Source organism: Lethenteron reissneri, chromosome 21 (assembly GCF_015708825.2).
Source record: "Lethenteron reissneri isolate LAM-NWPU_2019-01 chromosome 21, ASM1570882v1, whole genome shotgun sequence".
NCBI classification, from domain to species: domain Eukaryota; kingdom Metazoa; phylum Chordata; class Hyperoartia; order Petromyzontiformes; family Petromyzontidae; genus Lethenteron; species Lethenteron reissneri.
In genome coordinates, this window is record NC_083799.1 from 15,766,922 (window position 1) to 15,786,692 (window position 19,771).

At 42.5% G+C, this 19,771-nt stretch overlaps 1 protein-coding gene across 3 annotated transcripts; it reads left to right on the forward strand.

Annotated features, from left to right (window-relative positions):
* Positions 1-3: 3 nt before the first annotated feature.
* CFAP251 (cilia and flagella associated protein 251) lies at positions 4-18,682 on the forward strand. Of its 3 annotated transcripts, XM_061555965.1 has the most exons (23): positions 59-75; positions 365-413; positions 1,927-2,037; positions 3,278-3,416; positions 3,948-4,088; positions 4,832-4,941; positions 6,697-6,805; positions 8,165-8,245; positions 9,017-9,094; positions 9,330-9,374; positions 9,898-10,106; positions 10,752-11,039; positions 11,723-12,015; positions 12,696-12,865; positions 13,450-13,638; positions 13,907-14,082; positions 15,016-15,127; positions 15,343-15,545; positions 15,678-15,768; positions 16,419-16,562; positions 16,919-17,138; positions 17,548-17,634; positions 18,083-18,682. In XM_061555965.1, the coding sequence occupies exons 3-23, from the start codon at positions 1,937-1,939 to the stop codon at positions 18,169-18,171; spliced, it is 3,075 nt and encodes a 1,024-aa protein (XP_061411949.1). In that variant the 5' UTR covers positions 59-75; positions 365-413; positions 1,927-1,936; the 3' UTR covers positions 18,172-18,682. The 3 variants fall into 3 exon arrangements, with proteins under 3 accessions (XP_061411947.1, XP_061411948.1, XP_061411949.1); XM_061555963.1 differs by lacking the exon at positions 365-413 and having other exon boundaries at positions 4-63; XM_061555964.1 differs by lacking the exon at positions 365-413 and having other exon boundaries at positions 6-75.
* Positions 18,683-19,771: the final 1,089 nt, after the last annotated feature.

Sequence of the window (19,771 nt, forward strand, 5' to 3'; positions counted from 1 at the left end):
CGACCGCGTGGGGCGCGCGCCGGGCAACAGGCGAAGAAGTTTCGCGCCATTCTTCGAGCTCCGGTTCGTGTCGCGGTAATTGTCAACTTGTAACAACATTTTTTTAAAAATTCCCACTAAACTCCTTCACCAGAATTACGATTCATTGTTTACGCGTGCGAGACGAGGCGCGCGATTTCGCTGAGCGGCGAGCGAGGCGCCTTCAGCAACGTACAGTGCGAGTGATGCGTTCTACGGAGTGGTCCACATGTCCTGTGACTCCCAATTAAATGACCACAAACATTGACTCTTTTTTCCCTTTCGCATATTTACTTGATGTGTTAAATGAACCTTATTTTTTTTACTTATACGTATAAATCTTCAGTTTTAGAGTGTTACATCTGGACCACCCTGTAGTGCACAGCGAGCAATAGGTAAGGATACGGCAACGTGTTATGTGTTTCTGAGGACGCGATAATTTAATGTGGATATTACCGAGGATATCGCTGATATAGAGACATTGTTTAGATACACGACAGCTGAGGATACATCCACAGCTAATAAATATCATTATTAGTCACTGAGGACACAGCCTTGACGGAACAATGAAAGCAGCAAAGATACAGACCGCCAGCAACGCGGGATACATCACCCACAGCGATGTTCAATTCCACCGAATTGAGATTAGAGCAGTGGTATAAAACAATGTTTGTGTCTATTTGTGTTTCTCGCTTGTGATGGGACTTTGTAGGATGAACGTTGAGATCTATCAGGGCACGGGGTGACCAGTAAGGTCTGAATTGTTTTGTAATAAGGTAGACACTGATAAGGGGTTGACAGGTATGAATAAGGTAGACACTGATAAGGGGTGTCATCTGGTCCAACACCAATGGAGACTAGGCTCTAATGAAAGCTGTCTCGGGTGTGGACTAATCAACTTCAAGGACAGTGATATTATTATCATCATCAGAGTTGTTTCTTTTTGTTTGCATTTTGACTACTTGTGTTGTGGTTATTGCAAACATGATGCCTTGTATAAAGGTGTCAGTTTTGTACCAGTTTAAAGGGTAAAAACCTACTACTAAGGTAGACACTGATAAGGGGTTGACAGGTATGAATAAGGTAGTCACTGATAAGGGGTTGACAGGTATGATTAAGGTAGACACTGATAAGGGGTTGACAGGTATGAATAAGGTAGTCACTGATAAGGGGTTGACAGGTATGAATAAGGTGGACACTGATAAGGGGTTGACAGGTATGAATAAGGTAGTCACTGATAAGGAGTTGACAGGTATGAATAAAGTAGTCACTGATAAGGGGTTGACAGGTATTAATAAGGTAGTCACTGATAAGGAGTTGACAGGTATGAATAAGGTGGACACTGATAAGGGGTTGACAGGTGTGAATAAGGTAGTCACTGATAAGGGGTTGACAGGTATGAACAAGGTAGTCACTGATAAGGGGTTGACAGGTATTAATAAGGTAGACACTGATAAGGAGTTTACAGGTATGAATAAGGTAGTCACTTATAAGGAGTTGACAGGTATGAATTAGGTAGTCACTGATTAGGGGTTGACAGGTATGAATAAGGTAGTCCCTGATAAGGGGTTGACAGGTATGAATTAGGTAGTCACTGATTAGGGGTTGACAGGTATGAATTAGGTAGTCACTGATAAGGAGTTGACAGGTATTAATAAGGTAGACACTGATAAGGAGTTGATAGGTATGAATAAGGAAGACACTGATAAGGGGTTGACAGGTATGAATAAGGTAGACACTGATAAGAAGTTGACAGGTATGAATAAGGTAGACACTGATAAGGGGTTGGCAGCTATGCTGTACAGTTGAAACTGTAGTAGTTTAAATTGTGACAACAGCTATGCACGTCACTTTGTTGGACTAAATAAACTGTATTTTTTTCCTTTCATCTTGTGTGTTTATAAAAAGGAAATTTCAAATGGCAGAGAGCCCGGAGGCATCAAAAGCTGTGGATCACGGTGTTCTTGGCCAAACTTCAAGTCCAGAACCGCCCTCAGCGTCCACCGGCCACGAAAGGGGGTGAGCATCTCTTTGATTCAGAATTAGTTCTGCAGAGCGACATGTGCAATGTATAATAACAGAATCAGAATCTTTATTTTTTACTGAAGGAATCCCATGAGCTATACAGCTCGTTTTCACAGGTGTCCAGTAAGGGTGGGTACGAAAGTTGCAATAACAATACAAACATAACGATAGGAGTGCAAAGTATAGGAAAGGTAAGCGAATCACATATTTTTGTTATGAAACTAACCTATTTTTATTTTACAAGTAAAGCCCACTGAGCTATTAGTTTATTTTTCAGAAGCAACCTGGCCAAAAATGATAGCTCAAGGAAGTGGCTTATCATGTAGATATTTATAGCAGGCAAATCATCTAGATAATCTAAACGCATGTTTCTAAGTGTGGAGGGAAAAACCAGAGTCCCCGGAGAAAAAACCCAGCGACCGCAGGGAGAACAATGACACATATACATCTAAAGACTAACTGACTCTCAAGACTCCGTTTCAAAGAGGCGACTATGTTTTAATCTTCTGCCAATTCATGTTAAGCGTTAAGAGCAATTGGTATTTTCATTTATGACACTCATAAAAATCTATACTAATGGTAAAGTGATGTCAAGCACAACAATTCAAATAATTCACACAACCACTATGCACTGAATATATACATATTTGTGAATGGTACTCTTCCTGACCTTTTTTTATCTTTCAACTGAAATTAAAGTAGACAGATGTGTAGTCACAGCCCTGTCAGAATGGTCGAGATTTGGATGCGAGTAGAAGTGGGAAGTGACATTTCCCTCAGGCCGAGAGTACTTTCACTGCACATGCCGGATGCGGGCTAAAGCATAAAGGCGGTGTGAGGCAATAACTGCCTGGTAATTTGTCTGGCACTAAATGAGACAAATGCCACTTCATATTTCAACTGAAGTGTAATCATGAATTTTGAAGAAAAAAACTGCTCTCCAGGTGAAGAGGGTAGTGTGGTTTGTAATTTTAAAAAAATCTGTTGTGGGTAAAGAAGGCACGAAGGTCTGCATATAAAACATTCTGCAGGAACAGAAATGCCAGGGACTCAGTTTCTTTCCCCATATCTGTTGGGACAGTAGTCACTTCCTTTCTGTACATGTTACCGAGTTTATCTAAATAGATGTGAGTGCTTACAAGTGTTAGAAAGAAGTACGGACGTGTGATTTTTTCCCAAGTTCGGTGGTGATGACATTAAATATGTTTGTCCCTTTTGTCTTTGTGATTCGAAGAGAAATCGATGTACTACTCCCCGAGCCAACAACTCCCTTGAATGATGATGAAGAAGAGGCGTCTGTCGTATCCACAGCCACTCCTCGCGTGGCATTGGATACACCTTCCTCAACAGATCACAGCTCACCTGAGGCACTGGTAAAGCACAGCACCCAGGTGGCGTGTGTACGCACACCATAAAAGCCGCAAGATTCATTGGAAATGTGCAGTCGTGTAATCAGTTGATATAAGCATTAACGATAATCAAAAACTTACTGTGAATACCATACACAGCTTACCACACGAATTGGTTTTAACTGAATTCTCAGAAAAGATGGGAGATTACCATCCCACTGTTGACAATAGTGTATGCATATGTGACATGAAAAGGGGGACTGTTAAAACATCATTGTAAGGGGCATGGTCGAAGGAAAACGAAGAAGACAGCCCAAGATTAATCGGATGATAAATGTGCTAACATGGAGTGATAATATAATCCGACACAACCCTGACAAACACTGCGAAGGACATTTTTAAAGTGCAGAGTTGTACCCCGACGACGACTTCGGTTAAGGGATAGATGATATGTAAACACTTATAGACCCTAAAGAATTGTGATGTATGATGTGTATTTTTTTTGCAGGGTGTGTAAACTGAATTGTGTTTGGTTGGTGGTGTGGTGTGTGCCAGGTATTGGCGTGGTCCATCGGCGTGAATTCCCGAGTAGCTGTGAGGAGCCTGCAGGATGCGGAGCGCAAGGCAGTCATCTACACGTGTGGTCGGGCTGTCGTCCTCTTTGACTACGAGAAGCACACTCAGCATATCCTTCAGGTGTGCACAGAACCACATCTCAGACAACGTATTACAGTGCAACGCCGTGCTGTACTACAGACACAAATCTGAAAAGAAGCTCACATTCGATTGCATATATGCTACCTAAAATTTTTTATTTTTTTCGTTACCAGTAATTATTAAAGTCTACATTTTTATTTAGCTCTCGACTTGCTGTTTTTAATTACATTGCAGCCGTTGTTATGATAACACTATTACTATACCTTGACGTTATTTCGTCTGAAAACTAATTATTCACAATGTTATTATAAAAAAAATATTTTACCTTTCCTGTAATAGAACAATATTCCTTAATTGCTTTGTTATCTCAATGTACTATACGTCTTCTTTATATTAATTCGTGTATAGTCTACTGCTTTTGAATCTCAATCCAGTTGCCTTAAATATGAGAAATTGCATCTTTCCAGATTTTTACATGATTTACAAATACAGATTTCTGATTGTCTGGATACTGTTTATATGTTGAACTTCTTGCGTACCGTACGTAGCCAATCGTGCTAATTGGAGGTGCAGGGGAAGGACAACAAACTTAACGCAAAAACAGTTAAAAACAAATGAGTTTTCAATCTAGATTTAAAAGTGCATAGCTCCAGTGGCTTCCTAATATCGGAACGAAGAGCGTTCCAGACGGCCGCAAAAGCGCATCTGAAAGCACGGATGCAGTGACCATATGTGTGTTGGACGTGGAGGTGCTTAATTTTGTGCTGTGTTTGTCTTAACAGGGACACGCTAACACTCTATCATGCATGTGTCTGAGTGAAAACAAGCGGTGGCTTGCCACAGCAGACACTGGACCAGGAGGCACTGTGATCGTGTGGGACACATACTCTGGGTAACGGTGACTGGTTTTCACAGTAAAACCAAGCTCACATGCAAATGCTAGATTATTCTTGCACTATATGGACGACATATGCTTATAGTATTATATACACAGACACACTGCGTTTTATTTCAGTCACATGTGTATTTTCAGATTGTGGATACATAAAACAAACCTGGATGTCATATTGTTCTATGTTACCAAAAAGAAGAGCGCATTCCAGATTGTAAATTAAATTCGGATTGCATTTGAACCGGAAGAATATGTTTTGTTAAGAATATATACATTCTTGATTTGAAGCTTTCATGACTGCAGGAATCCATACTCTTTGGTTCTTTCGGTAAAGTTACGTAGGTAGAAAAAGTAATATATCACGACGTTTCGATCGCAACACAAGCAACCATCATCAGGTGTGAAACAAACACAGCAGGAGGACATTCCAGTACTTGACACTCAAATACTGTTCCGGCTGCCTTTTCCAAAATTGACAGCGTTTTTCAAAAGGGGTTTGTATTGTGCCATAAGTGGGAATCGTGCAAAGTTGAAACCTTGCGAGATGGATGCTATTTTAAATACAGTATTTAAAGTACATAAGTGACAAGTCACATGCACTAGTCATGTGGAATTTCTTTTTCAAATATGGGTGTGTATAGCATGGGGGGGGGGGGAGGAACCTGCTGCTATAAGCGTTTTTTGTTTGCAGAAAAATGCTCTGTACAGTAATATTCACTGGAATCCAAGCTGTATATGGTGGCAAGTGTATCTCACTGCAAAGTTTGTATAAATAACTGTCGAGCATAAAAACATGGCATTACTTTTGCAAAAGATGCTACTGAATGACTGTGTCATGACCTAGTTGAAATACCAGTGCAAAACTGGCTCCAGCGAAAAAACATTACTATATTCGGTAATCCGGGAAATTGATGGATAGTTGTACGGAATAGTGCGTGACTACATTGGGTATATAATTCACTGAAATATTCATGCAAATACATCACTTAATTTGTATTTGTAAGTAATCTTATTTTTTCAGTTACCCTATAAATTTGTTTTGACAGGTTTCCTAGATCAGCTGCACTTGTGGCTGTGCAACCCAGCATTAAGATCGCTCCTAGCATTCTGAATTAAGCACAATAGCTAAATGTGTGTCATTTGGGACGTGAAAGCGGCTAACAGACTCACACCCACATTTTGTAACAGAAGAACACGTTCAAACACATTCCTCAATAACACTGCCTTATATAAGGATAAATATATAGAATAGGTGACGTTTCATGCAGTGGCCCTAGCTCATAGCACATACGTGTGAAAGGGGAGTACACATGAGGTGATCTTCGAGTAAGGGATTTTATTGGCATTCCTCACTATACAACTTGCATGAGTAGGTAGTCTTCTTTCTGCATGAGCCCTGGGGAATGAGTCACCACCCCCCTTATATACCCTCAGCCCCCAGATCTTTCCAGAAAGTTCCGCTCACTCCTTTCCTGCCAAATCTCTCTTTCCTCCAGTCCTCAGCAAATCAATCCCATGCCTTCCCGGCTTTGTTCCTGCCGCCCTCTATATTTAATTAATTTGCAGTGCGCTTAACCCCAATGCGACCCAACACTACCTTTACAAATGTAAGTTGTACGGAGTGTATTTATGGGAAAAAAAAGCACTTTTGCAACACACATTAATAATATATCTGCACGTATACAGACTATATGATTTTGAGGTGTATTTGCAATCCAGCTGAAATGTCAACGTGTACTCTATGTATTCTCCCAGAATTCCGGTGCACACGTTGTTTTCATGTCATCCCGAAGAGGGTGTTGTTGCCATGACAATGAGCCCAGATGCCAGTTACATCATCACCTTGGGTACTAAAACACCCCAGGTATGCGATCATTACTGCAAGTCATAATTGGCTGTTCTGTGGGAGTGGCATTTTTTTCTCTCATACGTTGCTGCAATTGCTGTTAACATAAGTAAGATGTATTAAAGTACAGGACATGTTTATGTAATTTAGTTAATCATGGTGTGCATTAATATAACAGTATTTGGCAGCTGAGTGTCATAAAAGGAGCGTATGTCGTCGTGTGGTTGGTACATGTTTGGGGCCGTCCATAAATGACGTCACGCGATTTTGGACGATTTTTTACCCCCCCCCCCCCATCGTCACGCGGCGTCACAAAAAGTCAGACCCCCCTCAAATATGACGTCACAAAGCTCTGCCCTCCTCCCCCCAAAAAAAATCGCTTTAAACTATTGTCATTGTAGTGCATATTTAATGGGGCGCTGCACTCTGATGTTGTAGGAGAAAACATTAAAAAGTCTATTTAATTAAGTAGAACGTGTTGTCTATATTTAAAGTTGCGCATTTTGATGTGACGTCACATTTCTCAAACTCCCCCCCCCCCCCTCGTCACACATCGTCACAAATGTCTGACCCCCCCCCCTCCCTAGGTGCGTGACGTCATTTATGGACGGCCCCTTAGGCACATTGCAATTCACCCCCTCTCCCGCACGATTGAATGAATTTCCGCAATGCACGAATCAGTTATTTCTGTCAAATTTTTACTGTCTCATTCATATTGTCTCTCATTTGTTCCATCTCATCTATGCAGTATCGTTCCAGTAAAATGTACACAAAGTGCACATAAATTGTCAATACGATATTTCATTCCTACATGCACAACTTGACGCACGTAATGTGCCCATAAGAATAAATTTATTTTCTTTATTTGTTTTCTAGAGAAGAGCCCATAGAAGGTAATGTTCCAGAACTACTTCGGAAATCCATTAATGTGACCCCCTGTTACCCCTAGGGCTGCTGTTCTTTCCCGTACGCTTTGCTATCTAGATATTCCATTGCATCACAGGCAAATCAAAGTAAAATGTAATTATCAGATTTGGAATTTTGCCCAGTTGATTAAACAGCCCAATTTAATGTGAATGTACGTGTGCAGTTAACGATGCTGACACCATCAACTTGATATCCTAGTTTAATACAGCAGTGGCTGTCATGATATGAACCAGGTACCTCAGTGGTTCTGTCCCAGTGCTCTGTCCCTTGAGCCACCCAGCTACCTCAAGAATGTATTTTCATCAATTAATAATTACAGTATATCACAGAAGGTGTGCCGCGTTTTACAACGGGAACATTTCGTTTCATAATGAGGATGGTGTTTTATCGGCGTTTTAGTGTGTCTCGCTCTGAGCGTGCATCTCACAGTGGGAATGTTGTGTGTTGCAGAGGGTGTCTGTATGGCGTTGGACCATCGAATCAGATCTGCCAGTATGCTCCGTGGAATTGGATCCTGACTGGGGGTATCAGGTGAGGGCATCAGTTTAATTATAATAATACATTTAAAGCCCGGCTGCTGGATGAAGGCCTCCTCATGCCGTGTCAGTGCGGGGTTGACGTCACGGGATGTGGGGCCAGGATAAATTGGGATTTCACTTGCCACTGATGTTTAGAGTATTTGGCTGCTATAAATTTCCATGTAATAAGCCACTTCGTTGATCTATCATATGTGGCCAGGTCGCTTCTGAAATAGAGCTATATAGCTCAGTGGGTCTAACCTGGTAAAATAAAAATTGTTTAGTTTAGCTGTGAATCTAACTTGGTAAGGTTCATAGTACAGCACCGTATCCACTGCACTAATGCTGAACCAATAAGTAACATTTCTATTATCAGATGAGAGCCTGATGAGATAAGAGGCCTGATGAGACTTAGGACACCTGGGGAAAAGAATATAGTGATGTAAATGCCATATTCAAATTCAAGAATATAATCTTTTGTTTGCATGCTGAAATACTGCTGAAGCGTGACAGCATGAATACATCTCAGTAATAGAATTATATATACGTTGTCAGATAACACAGTGAGCCCTGTAAAAAAGACGTGCATATTCTGGGCGAAATTGTCAGTCAAGTCCACGAAGCATTCATAAATGTAGCAGCCATGATTCGGTGTCTTCAATCTAACCTGATAGTGACCTTACGGAGTTGACAACAGCAACAGAGATTATGCTTTTTGATGATCGGGTTATATTCATGAGTCACCAATGTGAGACTAATATGTGTGTGTGTATTTCCCTCTCAGACACATGTGACTTTCAATATCAGTGACCACCGTCATTTCATAACTAACAGTGAAACACAGGCTGTGTTTTACCAATGGGTGAGTTACACACACAAAATCTGAATCATCCCACATGTAACACATCCTGCATATCACGATCATCACTACTGGACGACAAACTGTGTTTGAGGCTATTAAAAACCGTGAAATACTCGAGAAGATTAATGGACTACAACATTTCTATTTTAATGCATGTGGTTAAGTTAAAATCTATTTCTAGTGATGGTCTTTAATGCAATGTCCGGATGGTGGTGTATCTGCTTGTGTGTTCTAGAGTGATAACAGCATAGAAATGTATACCCCTGTGCTTAATGAACAGGTAAGTTCAAACTTTTTTTGTCAATTAGTTTTTGTTATTCTAAATGTACAATAAATTAGGCTGATAAATGCTCGGAAGATTTTTTTTTTCTCTCTAAATTTTAAACCCTGTTCTTGAGAGAAAATTAGTGAATTATTAAAAAGGTTGCATGCTTCATGAACATTGGAATTAAAGAATATACACCCATGCTACTAATGTACTGTATAGCCTAAGAATAAAAAAATGGCAGTTGTCAATGTGAGCAAATCTTAAGCAACAAAAGCAACCCTTTGCATAACTCATAGATAGCACATGAAAACTCCACTTTGTTATTGAACGCTGTAAGGAGTTGTGTATAGATATGTGCAGTCATCCAGGTTACCATATTGCGTGTAGTATTTGCGACATCCTGTAGTAGTATTATACGTTGCGTACTTGTGCATAATGACAATGGTGTGTATACAATTTATAATGTGTGCTTGGTATGCGTCTGTGATATGCAGTTCACTTAGGGTGTGCCGTATGTGGTATTTGTATCTCACAGACATTTGGCCGTGCAGTGGGTTCCCTAACACACTCTGTGTTCTCACAATCGTCTGTACTTTCCGGCACGGCTACTGGTAATTTGGTGGTGTGGAGTGTGCCGGGGTGTGCACCCAACGTGCACACAGCCACACATGGTGGGGTACGGAAAGCCCTTAAACTGCTACATCTACAAGATCGACCAATCGCAACACTTGCTCTGTCTGACCAGTAAGTGGTGATATATTTACGGCAATTTGAATGCCAAAGAGTAGGACTCTAGTAAGCAGTTTGCTTTAGATAACGACACAATGAAGAGCCTGGATGAAACTCACTCAGTGCCACACCGATACGCACGAAGCGATAGGTTAGATTCCTGACTTGCTCCTCTAATATATCTTCCCTCTGCCTTTAAAGTTGCACTGCCATGTGAAACTGCACAATAGGATAAGTAAAGTATTTTATTATAAAAAATACATGTTTTGTTGTTTGTAAACCAGTTCATATTTGAAATATTTATTTATTTCGGTTAGTTGAGAGCACAGACACCTTTAATTAAGCAGCCTCATATAATAATGAGCCATGTAATACAACTCTTATTGACAGTGTGCATCCTAATAATACCCAGAGGAGCATTCAAAGCTGCGCTTGTGTCCAAATGTCTGAATTTTCACGAGTGGTGGAATGTGACCTTAAATGTTTATAGATTCCAATTTGGGAAACTGAATTTTCAGCCACCATAATGAGGATTATGCATATAAATATGACATACTATATATACTGTATGAAAAACGTAGTAGATTTTTATAATTCTGTGTCTACACAGCCATTAACAAAAACATCTTGCATGCATAATCCACTCACTTTCACACGCAGATTTGTGGTGACAGGTGACACAACCGGCACCGTTCGATATTACGACCTCCAGCTACGCCTGCTCTTCTGGCTCCAGATTCCCCATGTAAGGGTGCAGCAGGGAAGCAGGTCGGACAAAGGGCAGGAGGCCCCAGGCAGACTACCGGGGGGGACCAAGACTTCGGGGCAGGCAGCGGCCGCGGGGCACACTGTGGTGTCCGTATCTTTCTCAGCCGAACCAGGACGTCCTCAGGAAGGACAGTCACCCCCACGTGACGCCAGCCTGAAAGCAGCACCATTCGTGGCAAGGTGCGTATGTTTGCACCGAATTTCATTTCACAATCCTTTTTGTTATTTGAATGATACATTTATTTCTATGGGCCGGACGGAGGCTTCACTGGACACGAGGTTACACAATACACATGTGTAGTGACATGGAATGGGTCACTACGTAGCATAGCGCGGGTTGCTGGCAGAGAAGGGGATCTGCAGTTGCAGCAGCCCTGTCTGTCAGCAGGTCACGTGACAAGTCAGAGAGAGGGATGTAGGGGAAAGGTGATAGAGCGGGCACGTGAGGTAAGTCCGGGAACCCGCGAGTATGTTCTAGAAAGGGGGCCGGGGCGGAGCGAGGCCATGCCGGGAGGATAAAAGGGGACCCCGAGCGAAGGCTCGGGGCTGTTGCTTGGAGTGGAATCCCGACGGGCTGCTGGAGTCTTCGCCGCCGTCTTCACCTTCTCGACGTCGGCAGTCCGGCAGTCTGCCAGCTGTCCTGACTGAGAGTTGTAGTGATTATCCCTTGTAACCTGTGAAGGCTGTTAATAAATAGAGTGCCTCCTACTACTAGTGTCTCTGAGTGCGTCACTACACATGTAGCACAAGGCATAATTACTTTCTAGAGGTTACAGAATTAGGGAATATATACTAAGTATTTAAGTGCATTCAAATACATTTTCTACATGAAGACATTGTGCTTGTGTGTGTGTGTATTGCAGGGAGTTTGTAGCGAGCATGCGCGACGGTAGTGTATTCAACATAAAGCCCTACTTGTATCCCGACTTGGCTGCGAGCAAGCCTCAGAGCGGCCTTACTCTCGGGCCCTGGTGCACTGCCCTGCCGGGTGCCCTCTCTGGCTGCGTGCAAGCACTAGCAGCGCACCCTAACCGCCCGCTCGTGTGCATGGCCACTTCGCGGGGCACCGTCATCCTGTGGGACCTAGACACTCAACACGACGTGGCATCGAGAGAATTTCGCACTTCTGTCTCCAGCTTGGCATATGACCAGCCAGGTAAGTGGCCAAGCTTGTCGTGTATGCTGAGGCTTATTGGAGATCCTCTTGAAAGAAAGTCAGGTCAATTGGCTAATGGGATATTTACGTCCTAATTTGCCTGTGTATTGACTCGAAAGTGTTATATTGTGTGTCTTCGAGTATGGTTGCTCTGGCGTTAGTTTGCTTGCAAAAAGTAATTTTAGCTTCGTCAAGTAATTTTAGCTTAGTAAATGCTTCAGCAACTGAACAAGAAAACACTCTTAACAAAATGAGTAATACAATGCGTCTCATTCACGTATCCGTCCATCCACAGTTGGTAAAGTGGTGAGCACAGTTGGTGCATTTTCCAGCCATCTCAGTCGGTCAATCCATGGCACTTGGGTCTATTCCGTGACCTGCCAGCGGGCATTCGACACTTCACGTGGCCTCAAAGTGCATGTAGCATGGCACAAGCACTGTAGTGACGTCACCGCCACTTAGTGGTGAACGGCGGTCTTTGTTGTCTAACCACATGACAAAAGTAAAACAATGGAGGGACAGATGTTTGAAGGAGGCATATTGTCTGCTTGTTTATGTTTTACTTATATTCTTTATGACGACGCTCATGATTATTTTCTGTAATGAATTACTCTGAATGGCACCAGTACCAATATTACATCTGTATGTGAGATTTGTGCTGTGTATGTGCCACCACTCAGGTAATCGTGTTGCCATTGGATTTTCCGATGGGTGCACACGTGTGGTGTGTGGATTGTCCCTGGCGGACGAAACCGTGGAGCCTCTGGACTGCCAACGCCCAGAACATCATGGATCACATGCCGTGACCAGGCTGTGCTTCTCTCACGATGGACGATACCTTGCCACATCTGTAAGTCATTTACTCACGACAAATACCCCCCCCCCCCCGTATAGCCTTAAACAGTCTGTTAGGCCTTATGCTGTTTGTGAGCAACTATGAATGCCTGCACGGCACACGATGAGGTGCATTTGTCTCCCTCGTGGCAACATTTACACATTGCGCCAGGAACTATTTGAGGCTGAGCCGATCTCAGATATGCCCAAGACTGGTTCAGACAGATAATCATCACTGGTGTTGGTCACCGGATGCATAGCGCAGCACACCAACCGCTACACTACCGCTCCCCGTAAGTCATATCCATACATAAATATACACCGTGGGCTGTAGACAACAACAGCTGCTGCCGTTCGCCACTGAGTGGCATTGATGTCATCACAGCACTTGTGCCAGGCTGTGTACTTACACATCAATAATGACACAGATAACCAGCACGATACCACACCCACATTCACTCACAAATGCCACAAATTTAATATAGCTTCACTCACTATGTGATATTTACCTGCATGCACCATGCAGAACAGTCATGTGTTGTTAATGTTGCGTACATGCAAATCTCAAATTAACTGCCTCCCCATCTCTGTGCCCATTAGGACACTACTCATGCAGTGAGCGTATTTGTGACCGTGTCTGCGAGCGAGTGGCGCTTGTTGGGGAGGCAAAGAGCTCACTCGCAGGCAATCTGTGACATCGTGTTTGAAGCACATCCAGACAAACAACAGGATACTCAACAGGACATGCATTCACCTCGCCTGCTGTCACTGGGAGAGGATCGCATTCTGGTAGGGTGCGAATGAGTCATAATCTCTTGCATGTGCGTGGCGTTCTTATGAAACGCTTTAAAATGTGCCAAGGTTGTGATTATAAGCAGATGTGAAGGGTATGTATTCTCCTTGACTGACGCTACAGACCACAAGTTTTAGGCAACATAAACCCCAAGACTCCTGAGTAAAGAAAAAGAAATACTGTACGCTTGGGTTAAATGTGCGAATCATGAATTCACACCAAAATAATTGTGCAATTCCTATGTTGTGCCTGTGTATGATTCAGGTTGAATATGGCCTATCATCCAACGAAGTGTCTGTGCTACGCTTCGAGCGCGTAGAACAGTCTGCTGTGCCCCTTTGCCTGCTCTTTCACCCAGCGCTGTCTGCCGAAACCTTCCTGCTCACGGCCAACAACCAGCACAAATACAAGCTGTACAATGCCACCACGCTCATGTGCCGGTGAGCGTGCGCGCACCGAACGCACGCACCGAATCATTTTTACAACGTGCCTGTGCAAGAGTGCGCACAAAATGTTATCGTAAAAACAAAAGTGTTCATCCGCGCAGTGGAAAATCTTTTTTCTTTTTTACCAAAAAAGTGAAAGTGAAATTCAGATTTCTCGCCGTCGGGGCCAGTCATCCCAATATGTCAACTTCGGACTTCCCACAAAGTGGTGCTTGGGGATAGGAATTTGCTGGCCATATTGAAAATATTATATTAATGATCACAAAAGCATAGTGTAGAAATTTACATAAAAAAATCAACATGAAAATAATAGTACACCATATTTGTGGACTAAATCACCTTTACAGTATTGACTAAATACAGTACCAGTACTCTTAGATATAGAGGAATGGTACAGTATTGTGCATTACATCTCTTATGTTTTGTAAAAGTGTAATTTTGTATGAATGCACATGAAGTTTAAAGTTCTATGAGCGTATTTTTCCAACAGAGTGGCCAATGTTTTACAAGTCTAATTCCATTGAACAGTTGCATAATAAGTGCATTGTGAACCAAATGAGTTAGCTGCTCCTGCTATTAGGATACCCAACATTGAGTAGTATACTTGGGCAAAATTGGTACAGGGTTTTGCCATAAACCGGGAAGGTAGATCAATTGTAGAGTAGGGGATTCGCAATCTTAAGGTTGTGAGTTCCAATACTAGGTTGGGTATAACTCGGCCAATCATCCCTCTGGGGTCAATAAAATGAGATCCCCTTTTTTGGGGAAATCAATAGTTATTCACCTCCATCATAGGAACGTGGAATTCCCACCACTGGCTCTGCAGGGCGATAAACAGGAGACGAGCAGCCGATGCCTCGCATCAATATGGACATCAGCAGCATGAGTCGGTCGATGACTCGTGGTTTTGTGCTCTTTGCTTTGCAGGAAAACAACATTGGCCCCATTGCTTGGCTCCCCTCTCAAAAAAATCTGTGCTTTGCCAAACACCGACAAAGCCAACAAAGCACACTTCCTCGTGTTCATCACAAACGACTGTGTAAGGCAATGTCCAGGTAGCATGGTTTACATTGTTCACTTCTTCAAATGTGAAAGCAGTGTGTTTAGTACTTTGTTGGAATATATACGTTTGAACATGTAAGCATTGAGAGTGTAGGAAAGTTTCAATTTTGAAACAAGCATCATGAACACGGTCGATCGTTGTCATTGCTGACCAGCTGTACGCGCTCTTCTTCCCGTCCGTGATGGGTTCAGGTTGGCTTGCAGATGCTGCCGTTGGATGGCAATCCTCACCACTGGGTGGGCGTGCACTGTCACGCGATGGCCGTGGACAGCCACATGCGCGGCGCTGTAGCAGGGGGAGGAGTGCAGGACGTGGCCTGCTCACACGATGGACGCTACGTCGTGACTGCGGGAAAGGCTGATGGAGCCGTGCACGTGTGGAGAGTCAACACCATGTCCGTCGCTCGTGCACACCACTTGTGCAAACCTCCTCATGCTGTGCACAGACGCTAAATCTGCGGCTTGAACTCTGTGCGCGTGTAGATTCTTAATGCATTCATGAATGTTGCTTTGTGTGATGGCAACAGGGCAATACACACAGCATCATCCTTGGCTGGCGAGGGCATCGTGCCATTTTACAGCATGCTGGAATGTGGCAGGGAAGGAGACTTTTTCAGGGTGTGTATGTGATATTGTATGCTCGTTGAACTTCTTTCGCACCGTACGTAGCCAACCGTGCTAATCGGAGGTGCGGGGGCATTCATCCAACGTTAGATTTTAGAAACACCAGCCTCACCAAATACATGTTATTTCAAAAAGCATCTGCACAATGATTTGTGAGTTCCTCAATTCCTTTCGAATTGGTTTAGATTAAATACTGTATTAAGTTATAAAGCACCTTTCATTACGTTAAATAAAGTGTTAAATAAAGTATTCATATTATATTTACAATTGAGGCTCACTTTAAATGCCTAATAATCATTACATGACAAATCACTAAAGACTGAAAAAAATGTCAGTTTGAGAGTTGAAAAAGTTTATTTTACGATTAAATAAAAGTATTTTTTGTCTTGGGCAGCTTAGTTATCGTTGTTGACATGATACAATCTTGTAGGAGTTTCTTGATTTTCATCTTTAAGGCTGGATTACCCTTGCATGGTTCGGCTAATTGTTATGTATCACATTTTATACCTCGCGTTTTTCTTTTCCTGAGGTGACGTCATATTTTCTCTGAATGTTCCTTTTGTAACATTAACTCTGCATATCTATGGTGAACCATACTGCCACACGCTTACCGTGTAAGCGTTATAATGTGCTGTGTGGTGCAGGAGCTGGAGGACTACTTTTACTTTGCCCAGCTGCAACGTCAGGGATTGGAGACTCTAGATGTTCGGGAAGTTTCTGACCGTGTGGATCTCGCCCACGTTCCTTCCTTAATGCGGGCTCTGGGTCACTACCCAACCCAACAGGAGGTGAGACTTATCATTATTCTTCTGGTGACAGGTTGTGCTACGTCTAAAATCATCATCAGCCATGGTCATTCTACTGCTGGATGAAGCTCCCCAACCCTCCACCTCTTACTATTCACGTGCAATAGAGTACATGCTGATTATTTAGCATGTGCAGAGTGTTTTATATGCGATGAAGTTTATTCAGACATTTCTGTGAAAAATGCTGTTATCTGTGATGCACCTTTTGTGATGCACGTAGTATAGTGAAGTATGTTCTGTGTTGTCGGACGATAGGAGATACATGAATTATATATGCAGTGTGGTGTGTACGTTGTCGGTTTATGTCCGTTATATGTCGTCGTGTTTACTACCCACAGATCGAACAAATAATAAATGAGGTTCGGTTTGCACATTATGCTGAGACGGGGGAGTTTGTGACATCTCTGAATCTCCCGGAATTCCTCCGCCTATACCTGAACCACCGCCCGGTGGAAGGGCCTACGCTGCAAAGCATCCGTGATGCACTCACCACTCTGGGAGGTTCACAGGACGGGCACCTCGATCGCTCCCAACTGCTCCACGCGCTTCTCAACACAGGTGCGTGTCGCGCTTCGTCTGGTGTCCAGGGACTCGTATCATGGAGGAACTTCACTCGGATATTTGATTTAATGATACTCCAATCAGTCATTGCCAAAAAATACATGTCATACATGGGAACATGTCCAAAGTCACTTTCAAAGGGAAACAAAACATGTAAAAAATTGTGTTTTGAAGATCCTCTTTGCCAATTCTGGAAAATAACTAGATTTCTCGAGAATGGAAACCTTTTAAAAAAAAACTGTAGCTCAAACAATTGTAATATGTAGGTTTGGTACTGATATTCCACACAACACATTCTTGCTCCGAAACTCACTTATTGTGATGTCACGTTGACCTGGATAAACCAAGTTGTGCTGCAGACCTTCCTCCTCGCAAGCGTGCCACGTTGGGTGTTTGGTCTGTGCAGGAGAGCGAATGACAGAAGGGGAGTTGGCTGAGTGCTTCAGCTCTCTCATGAGCCTCAAGTCTCCACGCCAAGGAGACGAAGGGATCGGTACACGATGCACACGTCCACACTGCACAACCATTCTGCCGATGCTGAACGTTGTTTTTGCAGTTGTGTATATGTAGCGTTGTTGTACGTGACATTGTGCAACACTGTACGTACGTGTGTATGTTGAACTTTTGCGTTTTTTTGTGAATTGTGTTGTGCACCACTGCCAACGCAGCAGCGCCAAATGTTTGTCGGTTGTGTTCGTGGCCCATCCAACCTACAAATGTTTATCACTCATAATGCACATTTTATATCGTTGGCATGTTCATAGTACACAACAGTTGTATTCATATAGTGTGCGGTGCACGTAGAGCGGCAATGTATTCGGGTGACTTGCATGCCATGCATTGAATAACCCAAGTCCTGTTTTATAAACATTTCAATTCTGTGAGCTGTATAGACACAAAGTGTCAACTTGGTGTGTGTGTGTGTGTGTTTTGTCGCACAGAATCACAAGAGGTCCTTCAAATGGCATTGCCCGAAACTGTAACCCCAGAAGGATTCACAGAACAAGTCTTGGGATTTACATCACCCTGACTCTAAATGAATCCACACAATACAATAGCACCCAAATCCCAGCTTCACGCTTCACTACACCACTCAGAACCCGTCTCCAGACACCACAAATCAAATCACACCAGCTTCTGTCTACAGTGCATGGGGAATTGTGACAACATCGGATGCTAATTGAAATATGTAGACGGATATTTAGGCTATCCAATTTGTAACCACACGTGGTTTATAAATCAATTAAATACAGTGCTCTGTAAATGGAAAGCTATCTATTGTATTACTTTCAATTATGTCCTCTTCATGAGGATTGGATTAACTTAACACAAAACTGTCTGCACATTTCAACATACGTGCAAGTATCATCTCTACATCCCGAAAGTATATGTGATTGTCATGTTTATGTATACGATTAATATATTTTATGAAGACAGAGAACACATTTGTATAGAGATGATGTAATGAATACTGATTTTTGGTTAGTTAAATTCTCTGAAATTGTACTTGCCATTTGAATAAACATTTAATACGTCAAGAACGTTTATTTCTAATTTGGAGAATGCGTGTTACATTAAATTTCTGAGAGCGAATCAGGAGGCTACACAAGTAGAAACTATGGTTTATAATAACGTCATTGGGTGGAGGCAGTGGCACTATTGGTTAGCGTCCTAAGTTTGATTACCAGCCAGGCAGCCACAGCTAACATCAGTGGTGAGTGATGGCTGAACTGGTCTTGGGTTCCCCGCACATTTTACTAGCACGCACTGGCTAGCATGATATGAAGTATGTTCGAACAATTCCCTTAACCAAGATGGCAATATGAAGGATTTCATCCAGAATTGAATTATCAAAGGATCCTCATAGTTAAGTTTGTAGTTCTTGTTATAAATGTCTTTTTTATTATCAAAATTAGTTCTTTGATTGTTTTATAAACTTATGACAATTGATGTTGCCACCACTGTTTAAAATGTATAATTTGCCCATGTTTGCTTACTATTTTCTCATTCTAGCTGCATAATCATTAAACATGCGTTTTTCCATGGTAAATTCTGACCATCTTGTCTCGCTCACAGTGAGTGGTGGTTTGACTGTTTTCAGCACGTGGTACATTATCATCCCAACCATGTGCATACCACAAAGACAAAAATCCCCCCGTGTGGCCTTAACAGACTTGGAGTAAGTGTTGTTAGCGAGTAGCTTCTATGAAGGCCAGCACGGCACACAAGAGAATGAGTGGCCAGCACCACGCCCGACCGCCTTTGTCTCCCCCGTGGAAATGATTTTAGACACCGCATCAGGTACTCATTTGAGGCTGAGTCGACATAGGGAAGACCCAGAACCGATTCAGATAACACTGGTCAACACACTTTTTCTGGCATAAGGTATTCCAAAGGTTTTAAGGTAATTTTGGGGTGCTGATTCCAAATCTGGCATCAGTTTTTGTCTATCTGCAGAAGAAATATATTAAATAAATGTGGATATCTACATAAAATGATATTACAAACACACTATCCTAAACATACAGCACCATATTTATATTTTAAGAGTTAATTTCGGGTAAAATCAATGAAAATGGGGTATGCCGATAGCATAAAAATGAGATGTGATAGAGCAAATCTCAGATCAG

Bases quoted from the DNA above. Each gene is read 5' to 3' on its own strand.
- CFAP251 (XM_061555963.1), top strand. From the start codon at position 1,937: ATGGCAGAGAGCCCGGAGGCATCAAAAGCTGTGGATCACGGTGTTCTT. The intron at 9,095-9,329 runs GTGAGTTACACA...TGTGTGTTCTAG, and splicing joins AGGCTGTGTTTTACCAATGG to AGTGATAACAGCATAGAAAT. The intron at 11,040-11,722 runs GTGCGTATGTTT...TGTGTATTGCAG, and splicing joins GCAGCACCATTCGTGGCAAG to GGAGTTTGTAGCGAGCATGC.